At 38.5% G+C, this 12,093-nt stretch overlaps 1 protein-coding gene across 2 annotated transcripts in view; it reads left to right on the forward strand.

The window, feature by feature from the left end:
* The window catches only part of uggt2 (UDP-glucose glycoprotein glucosyltransferase 2), a 45,914-nt gene that overhangs the window by 6,563 nt on the left and 27,258 nt on the right, over window positions 1-12,093 (forward strand). For both annotated transcript variants that reach the window (XM_042426283.1, XM_042426282.1), the window contains exons 7-20: window positions 1,589-1,685; window positions 1,773-1,845; window positions 2,024-2,124; window positions 2,931-3,030; window positions 3,497-3,557; window positions 3,859-3,950; window positions 4,122-4,272; window positions 4,805-4,924; window positions 6,787-6,872; window positions 7,004-7,139; window positions 7,428-7,559; window positions 7,669-7,833; window positions 8,245-8,368; window positions 8,462-8,560. In XM_042426283.1, the coding sequence (XP_042282217.1) occupies window positions 1,589-1,685; window positions 1,773-1,845; window positions 2,024-2,124; window positions 2,931-3,030; window positions 3,497-3,557; window positions 3,859-3,950; window positions 4,122-4,272; window positions 4,805-4,924; window positions 6,787-6,872; window positions 7,004-7,139; window positions 7,428-7,559; window positions 7,669-7,833; window positions 8,245-8,368; window positions 8,462-8,560 (1,537 nt within the window). The remainder of the gene's footprint in view (window positions 1-1,588; window positions 1,686-1,772; window positions 1,846-2,023; window positions 2,125-2,930; window positions 3,031-3,496; window positions 3,558-3,858; window positions 3,951-4,121; window positions 4,273-4,804; window positions 4,925-6,786; window positions 6,873-7,003; window positions 7,140-7,427; window positions 7,560-7,668; window positions 7,834-8,244; window positions 8,369-8,461; window positions 8,561-12,093) is intronic.

The raw sequence follows: 12,093 nt of genomic DNA on the forward strand, positions 1-12,093 counted from the left end.
GATTATTTAGATGACTATTACAGTGCTTTTTTCATTTTTTTTTCAATTGATCTATTAATTGTGCGGTCTATTAAATGACGGAAAATTGTTTAAAAAATGCCCTTCAGTTTCATAGAGCCGAAGGTGACATATTTTAAATTGCTTGTTTTGTGTGACCAACAGTCCCAAAGATATTCAGTTTACTGCCATAGAAGACTATAAAAACAGCAAATGTTAACATTTAAGAAGCTGGAGCCACTGAAGTTTTGTCATTTTTTATTGTAATCATCAGAATAATTGACTGAACAGACCGTACTGCGTTACTGAACAATGTTCAAGAGAAGAATTAACACATATCTGTGAAAAACTGAAAATCTGAGATAACAGATGCCTTTGAGGGAATAAAAGGTGCTTTTCTTCAAGACATGTGAGTTGAAGAGAAACAGGGTGTGTGGGTGTGAAAGTCTTCTGATGGTGCCTGTGAAAGGCTGAGGCAGTGCATTGAATCTGGGTGATATCGGGGTCAAGGTTGGATGTCAGTGACTCTGCTGCTGTTTGTGGCAGTTATGTGCTTTTTGTTACCAGTGGAGAAACATTTTACAGTTTCTAGTTTTCACTGAATACAGTATTGCAAAATACTTTCAAAACAAGCAACTTTTACATCAAACACAGTTAAGAGGTCATATGTAGATATTCACTCAATGGCTAAAATAATGTGATCAGCTGAACATTACACCCCTAATGAACTGATATTGGGCGATAAGGCCTGGCTTGCAGCCGTTCGGACACAATCAAAAGCTTCATCAAGCATTCTTGTTTTCCTTAATTGAAGCAAAGAGGACTACATCATATCATTACCCCCCCCCCACCAACACCACCACCAAACTTTACAGTGAGCATTCAGATTGGTAGTATTTTCCTGGTATCAGCCAAACCCATCATCCATCAGACATCAGATAGTGAGACATAGTTCATTGCTCCAGAGTCCAATGGTGGTGTTCTTGACTTCAGCCTATGCTTGACATGCGTATGGTGATCGTAGGCTTGTGTGCTGCTGTTCAGTCATGGCAGCTTATGTCTTCAAGCTCCTGACAAACAGGTTTCATGTTGATGTTGCTTCTTGGTGCAGTTGAGAACTCGGTTGTGACTCCTGGAAGCACGGACAATGTTTGTGTGTCAGCAATTGATCTACCACTGTGTGGCTAAGCGATTGTTGCTTATAGACATTTTCACTTCAGGTACAAGACAAAATCTAGCAGGGCAGAATTGATTTATTGGAAAAATGGCATCTAGTACCACATTGTAAGTCACTGAGCTCTTCAGTAAGACCCACTCTACAGCAAATTTTTGTCAGTGGTGATGTGAAATGCTAGCAATGGGTGTGGCTGAGTCAGCTAAACCCACTAATTAGAAGGAATGTCCACATATAATTTGGCCATATAGTAAGGGTGTATAGGTATAGGAGGAAAGATCCTCCCTGGGACGACTCTTCAATGCAGTGTTGACAATTGTAATCATTGTACTTTTGACAGTAATGTGCACATACTGTAGACAAAACTAATTGTTTTAAATCTAAGCCATTATCCTGCTCTGCTTCTCACTGCCGCAGAATCCAAAGCCTCTAAAAATGCTTTTATCTGGGTATGGTGTGGAGTTGGCTATCAAAAGCACAGAATACAAAGCTGTGGATGACACCAAAGTAAAAGGTCAGTTGGTGACTTATGAAATATTCTGTGCCGGACCATGCTGTGTCCGAGGCAATGAAACACTAATCTTTTGCTTTTGCTTTGTAGATTCAAAGGCAGTCCCGAATCCTGAGGATGATGATAATGATGACGTCCAAGGATTCTTTTTTGGGAAATTAAAGTAAGTAGCTAAACTGTAACATGTTAATTGCCATACAGATTGTTTTTGATCTCCTGTATTCTCTGTTATTGCTGCTGGGCATCTGGTGCTCTGACTGTGCTTTGTGTGAGTTGATAAAAAGATAAAAAGAAATCAGAGTGGTATAATGTATCTTGCTCTATTTTTCACCTCTCTTGAGGAAATCTCACCCTGAACTCCTGGAGCAACTCGTTGAGCTTCGTAAACATCTCCAGGAGAGTACCAATGACATGGCCCCTCTCAAAGTGTGGGAACTGCAAGGTATCGCTTTTCAGTTTCAGTATTGTTTTTTAATGATAGTAAGAAAATAACTTTGATCAATACAGTTGGAATGTTATATGACTGTAATGTGTAATTTTGTTTTTTGTTTTGGCTTTGAAGTTACGGTATATTTGTGGCTGACTGCTTTTATTTTGTACTGTCAGCAAGTAGAAGTGTAAATGAATTTGAATACATTATCCAGATGTGCATAGATAATGTGCTCTGAACATGTATGAAAAACCATCTGAATATTTGCAGAATGCAGTTGTATCTATTTTAGTTTTATTTATTAAGCTTTATTTAGACTTAGTTTAGTCTTGTGTTTTTTGTGTTTTTCTTGCTTTATTATTTGATTAATTCAGGTACATAGTTAAATATTGTTTCGTATATTTTGTTGGCAGCTAAAGTTGTGGATATATGTGTGAGGAGTGAAAATGACAGTAGAAAACAACTGAATGCAGAAAATTTAGCAACCGTTTTTAAAAACTTCCTGTTATACATCACATCTGCGTCTGGTATAAATCCGAATATAGGTATTTTTGTGACATACACAGATACAGATACAGTTAGTAGCGTTGTGTTACACCCCAATTAGCAACGGCCAGACTGATAATTGAGTGCAGCATAAGTGAATATTTTTCAGGTTTTTAACAACAGTTAATCATTTTACCACAGGCAATAACACTGTGTCATAGCCAGGTTAATGTAGTCTCCTTTGATTTTCTTGCATGGATTTGTTTTGTTTAAACACAATGTGCCTTTGTATATGTATACACGTTGATGAATTCATCATTTGATCTCTGCAGATCTCAGCTTCCAAGCAGCTGCCAGAATCTTGTCCGTGCCAAAGTTTGATGCTTTGAAGCTCATGCGAGACCTCAGTCAGAACTTTCCAAGCAAAGCCAGGTTAGAAAATTCATCTTATTTCCTCTTTTTGACTAAGTGACTAACACATCTGGTACCACTCCAAAATTATGCTTTTTTATTTATTTTGGAGCCCTAATCAGTATCACAATGTGTAAACGCATCCACAAAAATGCTTTTATTAAAGTTCACCTCAGATATGCCTTTTTAAACCCATTTGTTTGAGCATGATAGTCTTCCTTGTGACACCTACATATTAGCTCCACAAAAAAATTCACCTTTAATGCACAGTTCTAATCAGTTTTTTTTTTTTCCTCGATGTCTGCACAGGCAGCTTGTAATAACAGCAAAAAGTGCTGAGTAAGACCTGGATGTTTACAGGGAATTGACTGCAAATGTACCATCTTGTGGGCCCATGGGTTTTTGGAGATTAAAACTGGCATTTTACTGCTGGCTGGGGATGTGGTAAAAGCTGATGGTGACTGTACATGTTTTACTGTTCCCACAGATCACTGACAAGAGTGGCCGTAAAGCAGGAAATGAGAAAAGAAATTGAGGAGAACCAAAAGGTGCGATCATATCATAAGCAGTGTCCCACATGACAGTGCAAAAGGGTTTTGTTTGATAGCACAATTAAGACAGCATTGTACAAGTTTTATTTTAGAGAATGAGTTTCTAATCTGTATCTGAAATAACTTCCGTAACAACATCAATCAAGACATTTTATTCTTACTTTTCTCTTTGTCTCTGTGCATCTCTTCTACTTACTGCTGTAGTGTCTGGGAACCTATTCGTTTCAAAGATTGGACATTTAAGGTAAAATTTAGGGGGTTTTGGCATTCGACTAACACTTTGAGTTTGTTCTTTCAGCATCTCAGTGAGACAATTGGTGTTCACCCAGGAGACGGGGAGCTCTTCATCAACGGATTGCACATTGATTTGGACATTCACAACCCTTTCAGGTAGGGGCACAGCAGGAGGGAGCAGTAGTTCGCTTATGCTCTCCGCAGGAAGCCTCAGACCCATGCATTGGCTCAGTGATTCTTTTGCAACAAGATCAGAGTTTGCTGCATTTGAAAGCCACTGCCACATAACTATCGCATGTAAAAAGAACTGTGATTTTGTATTTATAGCATTTTGGACATCCTCAGAGGAGAGGCCAGGGTCTTGGAGGGTCTTCATAACCTAGGCATAAAAGGAGAACATCAGGGCACGCTGCTGAGATTACCTGTAAACCTCGTGGATGACAGCTATGCCCTAGATATTAGACATCCAGCGATCATGGTGAGTCCTGTCCAAAAACATTATTTTTCTGGCAAGTTATTTTTTTCTTTGTGTACTCTCACCAGGGTGTCAATTAGTGGATCAGACATCAGGCTTTTGCAACAATCTTGAGCGTGCCAAAAACCTCAGTTATTAACTGGGAAGTTAGCCAAGAAAAGCTATCAAATTAAAAACTTGCAAGATTTCATTTTAGCACCTCTGGCTATTTTAATATTCTATGTACTATAAAAAATGCCAAAGAAATGAAGATATTAAGGCTGTCAGAAGGAGAGATAATCATGGTGTGTCAAATGTGAGCGAGACCATTGTTAGTGCCAGATTGGCCACCAATTATGGATAATTTTGCAGCTCTGATTCTGGTCATTCATCATAAAAAACTATGTCATAGCTTTGTCTGATGTTGAACAGTTGAGCTTTATACATCGACTGAACATGTCAAGAAGGAAATGTAGTCCAAATATATGAATCGCCATTCTTCCAGTCAGAATATTGTAATTTTCTCACAAGCTTTATATTTTCATGTGCTTTCTAGTGGATAAATGACATTGAGAATGACCTGATGTACCACAGCTGGCCAACAGGCGTACAGGAGCTCCTGAGAGCCACCTTTCCTGGAGTCATTCGGCAGATCCGACGCAATTTCTTCAACCTGGTGAGTCCCCAAAATGACAGACATCTTGGTATCATCTTTGACCAGCATATGACTAATAAGAATTATAAGAATTATCACAAAAATCAGGTATATCTTGTCTTTTACGGATCTCAGACTATTAATTCACTCTTTCATTTTCTCCTGTCTACATCATTGTAAGTCCCTCTACACATGCCTCAGTCAAGCTGCTCTGAATTATCTACAGTTAGTTCAAAATGCAGCTGCCAGGCTATCAACTAGAACTGGCTGTAGGTCCCATGTTACCCGAGTTCTTGTATCCCTCCATTGGCTTCCTGTAAAATTTAGCATAAACTACAAAATCCTACTGATATAAGGCCCCGCATGACCTTGCCCCCAGTTACATTTCTGATCTCCTCTTTCCTTATTCCACATCTCGATCACTCCGTTCCTCAAATCTCGGCTTTTTATCCATCGATCGCTCCAACTGCAAGACAAAAGGTGACCGTGCCTTTGAAGTTTTAGCCCTAACCCTCTGGAATCATCTTCTCCAATCTATCAGATTTGCTTAATCTTTAGACTGTTTTAATCGGCTTCTAAAAATCCACCTTTATAGGCAAGCCTTTTTATAGATCACCATCCCTGTCGTATGTTTTGTTCATTTTAGTTTGGTCTCTTTCTCAATGTGCTGTGTCATTTATTTTACTTTGTTTATTCATTTATATTTTTCATGTTTGTGTGTGAATCACTTTTGTAATAGTGTGTGCTATATAAATAAAGCTTTACTTACTTACATGATCAAATGTCTCTCCTGGATGTAATGAATGCTGGATGCCTGAACATATCTGCAGAAGATTGGCAGGGATGCATCAGGCTGTGAAATGATTCTTTCTCAGGTGTATTGGAGGAGAGGACATAAGGTGTGATGTGGATGAGAACTCGTGGCCAAATGCAGAAGACAGGGTTGACTAGCACTGCTTTATATCTGTATCTGTAGCTATCATATACATGTATGTATAGCGAATATATACACTTTTGTTTTGTATCACTGGAATATAAGAAAATAAGGCATATTGTAGCATTTCTGAATAATATCTGCAACATATTATGCTGAAAGACAATCCATGCAGTAAAGAGGAGCCATTTTTTATTGTAATAGATTCTTGATAAAAAAAAGCTACTTCAACAGTGATAGAGAATATTGATATATACATATTGGGGCAGTGGTGGCCTAAAAGTTAGAGAACCAAGCTAGTGACCAGAAGGTTGTAGGTTCAGTTCTCAGACCAGCAGGATAAATCTGGGTGGGGAAATCATAACCACTCCTGATGTGCCCAGCTGCTCCAGTACAGCTGCTCAGTGGCCGGCAGTTCAGACTGTGGTTTTGTAACTGTGTGAATGAATGTGATGAGGGCATTCCTGCAAAAGAGAGGCTTGCTTTCAGAAAGAAACTTCCCTGAATAAAAGAAGGTTAAAAAATGTTGTAAGAGTTGATTCTGAGGTGTTGATGAAGAGTTTTAATAACATTAGTGCATTTTGGATGTGAGATTAACTGTTGTGATGAGCTGCATGTTAGTAAAGAGAGCTGTGAGAGGAGATCTGAAGTGAACTCTTTATAGAGAAATGCATGAAACCAAACCGTATGAAACCCTTTGGATGCTTTTGACTCTTTTAGTTTTAGCCAAATTGTGCAGTGTTTCCTGTCACAACATTTCAGTAAGTACAGTCAGACTAACTCCCAAAAAGGAGAATACAGAATGCATTTTGAATACTTAATATGCCTTTGATTTGAAACTGACTGGGACTCTTGTTTTATCTTCTTTACTTTATCAAAAATCTAAGTCAGACAATGTGTTTGTAAATGCTTCTTGACTCAGGTTTGATAATGACACCTTTGTTGTTAGGTGCTGTTCCTTGATCCAGTGCAGGAGGAAAGTGTTGAGCTGGTGAAACTAGCAGAGCTTTTCTACAAGCATAAGATCCCCCTGAGGTTGGTGCAGTTATTTCTCACACTTCTACAGCTGTTTATATCATCCACTTTTGGCATTTATAATCTTTACCAGGTAGTGATTCTCATTTCACCTGCAAATTGAATACTTGTTTTTTGCCCATTTTCTATAGAATTGGATTTGTGTTTGTTGTCAACACCAAAGATGAGATTGATGGCTTCTCAGATGCGGGGGTTGCATTTTACCGACTGCTGAATTACATTGCAGACGAGTACGATGTATCTCAGGCTCTGATGTCCATGGTCTCAGTAAGTATATCACATATCCAGTATAAATCTCTGTTGTTTTAGCGGGCACTTCTTGAAGAATGACTAAAGCACAGTCCTCGCCATCTCATATCTCTTTGTGCCTCAGAAGTCAGTTGTTTTATTGTGTCTTGTGCTATCCCACTGTTTGAGACATTATTGGACTGGATGAGTCAGTGGGATTTTGCCTGTGGTATCAGCTCTTTGAAATAGAGTTGGAAATTATTGACAGTACTAGGGATTTGAAGACAGTGATGGTCAAATCTGATCTGACTTGCCCCTCTCTTGCAGCTGTACAACAAAGTAGATGTAGGGGAGACGCTGTCTGTTGATACAATCTCTGCTTACCTGAAGAGAAAATTCCCTAAAGCCAATGCTGAAAGGATTCTAGGTGTAGAATCCGAGTATGATGATAAAAGAAAGGTAAGAAAATTAAATAGTTCTTTCTATTTTTGTGTTAATTGGAAGTAACAATTTAATAAATAAATAAAGAGAAACAGCCAAGGATTAAGTCAATTTTTGTATGCTCCAGGACGGCGCACTCTTCTACAAAAAGAGCGGCCTGGGTGCGCTACCTCTGGCTTTATTTAATGGAGTCCCTCTGAGCCCAGATGAGATGGATCCAGAGGAGCTGGAGACCATCATCCTGCAGCACATAATGGACACCACCACCACCTTCCAGAGAGCTGTTTTTATGGTATAACATGACTATATGGAAAGTTCTTTATATTCAACCTTCCCATGGAAGTTTCCTTTTTTGTGCCATGGAGTAGAACATTTAGATTAATATATTTTAATTTGATGAACTAATGGCAATTTGTTCATGCTTGTAGTGTGCATACAAGTAATATTTCACATACTAGCCTGGGGTTACTATATGCTAGATATGAGTTGGTGATTAACATTGATGTTCTTTGATAAGTGAAGGAAGTCCCCAATATCATTCAAAGCTATTTACTATGAAGTTTTAGATTCAATTTGTATAAAATTTTAAGGTGTTTACACTTCACATCATGGTCATTTGTTCACATATAGGGCATAGCAAAGATCCAGTATCTCCTCATGGATTGATGTACTCAGTGATGTCCCTCTTGTCCCTCATCTACAGGGTCAGTTGACTGAGGGGACAGATGTGGTGGACTATCTAATGGAGCAGGCCAATGTGGTTCCCAGGATGAACCCTCTTATTCTAAGCGCGGACCGAAAGTACCTCGATTTCACTACCAATCCAGGTGACTTGTGAAACTCATGTTAAACTGTTCAATATCAAGTCATTGTCTTTATGCCTGCCACTTTGTAAAACTTGTTTCTTTCTTGCTTTTCAGTTGTAGATGATTGGGAAGACACAACAATGTTTTCATACTTGGACTCCAGAGACAAGACCGCTGTGATGGCGAAGAGAATGAAGTACTTTACAAATAGCGGTGAGACGTTACTTGTCATTTCATGCCTTGCTTTAATAATAAACACCTTTTTAGATGGATTCACACCTTCCCATCCTCAGTACCACAGTGACTCTGTGTCAATGAGTTCATACAACAGTACAAATAACTTATTCCAGCATTTGCATCTTAAGTGGAACAACCATTGTACATTAACTTGTTGAAACTCTGTAAAATGAGCAATGTCTAAACCAAAATGAATCCTACGCTGCTCTGCTGATCTATGAAAGTGTGAAATTGACCTTTGTTAAGGCAGACAGGCTGTGCCTCCAGCAAGGTAATTGCTGGGTCTGCTGACTGGCTTTTGGCCAACAGCCTAAATGGTCGTCAGAGCCAACATTTCACCGCTTAGGTCTTGAGTGTAGCTGTCTCAGTGAGGCTGTGAAGGCTGATTGCCATCCTCCTACTGTGGACTAGCTGACCAGCTGAATGCCTGCTTTTCTGACCGACTGATTGACTGACTGACTGGGGGGAATATAACTATGACAGGTGGCACATTTCTCCACTGATATACTCAGTTCTCTGCCAGATGTCCCAGTCCCTCTCACCTCCCTCACACAAACCGAACATTCACTGAAATGACTGTAGCTCATTTTCCTTCTCACTTCTCATGTCAGTGTATAAATAGGGTGAAGACCCTTTTAAAGGATTAGCAGCTCTTTCTAAATGCCACGTAAGCATCAAGGTTGACATTGTCAGAGGTGATTTGCCCAAAAATACATTTACTTTCCACTGATGCTTTCATCATATACATGTAGTATGAATTTATAGCATAAACATCAGTAAACTGCAGGGGACAGCAGGGCAGTGGCTTTTTTTGACCATCTATTCAATTCAATTCAATTCAGTATGCTTTGTTGGAATGAATGTAACAAAGACAATATTGCCAACGTGTCAAATAACAAGTGTGTTATTTGCTTGAGTGTGTGTGTGTGTGTGTGTGTGTGTGTGTATGTATCAGTACCAGGACAGTGGAGGGTCTGGGTGGTTGTGTATTTAGCTCCTACATTAGACCCTCCATCACACAGTGGGTATCAGTATCATTCGTTCTAAGAGCAAAGCATTATTGAAAATTATCAAATGATTTAAGTCTTTACAGAATTATAATAACAAAATTACATATAGCAACAATATATATAAACAGATTATAAAAGCAAAATGTAATCATTAAATAATTTACAAATCAAATAATGTATATCAGGGTTTAATAAACCAGACAGATTATAGGTCTACCGACCAGGTTGACTGATATATACATAAAAAAAAAAAAATTAAAAATTAAACAATTAAAAAGAAGTCAATACAGAGTTGTGTTTCTCAGCCTCCACTGGCTGTCCTCAGGTCATGACATGAGGTGATTTTGCTGCAGTCATCTCACATTTGGGCATTTCCCAAAGTAAATATGGGAGTTTCTCTATGTCTCTTATGTTGTCAAATTCAGGGTGTATTTTTATTATATTGGGAAAATGTTCATTTTTCAGAGGCTGGTATTTGGGGCATGAGGTGAGCAAGTGTTGTTCTTACTCTACTTCTTGTCTGTTATACTGGGAGCGGAGTCTCTCCTGCTCTGGCAGCCAACTCTATCAATGCCAATCCTTTTCTATAGCTAGACTGTGCTCACTGAGTCTGTACATAGTCAAAGCTTTTCTTAATTTAGGATTTTTTACTGTGGTCAGTCAATTTGCTGATGCAAAGTCTGTTTTTAAGGGTCAGATATCATTTCAATTTACTCTGTGGTTTAGTTGTTATAGTTTTATTTTTGTTGGTTGATAATTTGGTTTGGTGTGATTGGGTTGGTGTTGTGGTCCTGAGGCTGTCCGGGGGCATGGTAGGTTGTCTGGACCTGGCCTCGGGACCAGCTGGCTTAGGGGACTCTTCTCTGGCTTTAGCTCTGGGCAGATTAGGGCTGTGTGATGGTACGTCTGAGGGTCAGTAGTTTTTAGGTAATTGTAAAATTTAGTTGATCTTTTTTGCATTTTCAAAATCAGGGGGTAGCTATATGAGTTCTGCTCTACAGGCATTGTTTGGTGTCTTTTGCTGGACATGCAGGTCGTTCTCACAGGACAAAGATGATGGTTTTGTCCCATTTGTCAAATTCATTGTTTAATTTTGGTCCCCAAATTTCACTGCCATAGAGAATTATTGGTTCTAATACAAATTGGAAAATGTTTAGCCAGATTTTAATTGGAATGTCAAATTTAATATTTCTTCTAAATGCATAGAAAGCTCTCCCTGCTTTGTCTCTCAGATCTTTCACAGCCAAGTTGACGCTTCCTGTGAAGTTTATGTTGAGGCCAAGGTATGAGTAGTTCTTTGTATGGTGTAATTTAGTGGTGTCCATATAGAAATTATGTTTGTTTTCCTTACTGCTGGGCTGCTTCTGAAAGATCACAATATTTGTTTTCTTTGGGTTAACTGTCATGGCCCTGGTCTGACAGAATTTATGCAGGAGGTTGAGGTGCTGTTATAGACCTTTTGTTGGTGACAGCAACACCAAGTCACCTGCATATAGACCTTTAATTTCTGTGCCATTCAGGGTGAGGCCAGGTGCAGTGGATTGATCTAATTGACATGCAAATTCATTCATCTATAAATTGAAGAGGATTAGACTAAGATTGCCCCTCTGCCTTACCCCAGGACCCTTGGAGAAGAATGCTGTTTGTTTGTCTCCTATTTTAACTGCACAATTATTTACATCATATGTTTTCCCTCCAGTGCTACTGTTAAGTAGTCTATAGAAAAGGCCCTCATGCCAGATGGAATTGAAGGCCTTCTTGAAATCAATAAAATATGCACAGGCATGTCCTTTCTTTTGGTCTAATTCTCACTCAATTAGGGTGTGGAGGGTATAGATGTGGTCTGTTGTGCAAAAATTTGGTAAGAATCCAATTTGGCATTTATTCAAAACATTTTGGTTATTGATAAAACTGATAAGTATTTTATTCATAATATTACAAAGGATTTTTCCCACATTACTATTTACACAGATTCCATTGTAATTATTTGGGTTATATTTATGTCCATTTTTATAAATTGGTGTTATTAAACCCTTATTCCATATGTCAGGAAAAGTGCCTACTGCTTTAATTATATTAAAACGTTTGAGGATAGCCAATTTGAATTTATGGTCAGAATATTTAATCATTTCATTTAGGATGCCATCGACTCCACAGGCCTTTTTAGCTTTTAGGGATTGGATGCTTTCCATCAGTTCTTGCTCTGTTACTGAAGCATCGAGAGGGTTTTGGTTATCTTTAATTACTAATTCTAAAGTTTTCCACTTGGTGTGCATTTTGTTTTGGTTAATGTTCTTTATAATATTGCTTTATAATTCAGTGAAATAATTCATCCAAATGCTGCCATTTTGTATTGCCAATTAATCTTGTTGCGTTTTGTCTGCTGTGTTGCAATTCTGCCAGAATCGGTTTGTCTCTAAAGATTTTATTTCAGAGAGCTGGTTCCTGTTGTGTTGTTATTTCTTTGCTCTTAGTGTATATTTGTATTGTTTTAAAGTG

The sequence above is a fragment of the Thunnus maccoyii genome, chromosome 11 (assembly GCF_910596095.1).
Source record: "Thunnus maccoyii chromosome 11, fThuMac1.1, whole genome shotgun sequence".
Taxonomy (NCBI): domain Eukaryota; kingdom Metazoa; phylum Chordata; class Actinopteri; order Scombriformes; family Scombridae; genus Thunnus; species Thunnus maccoyii.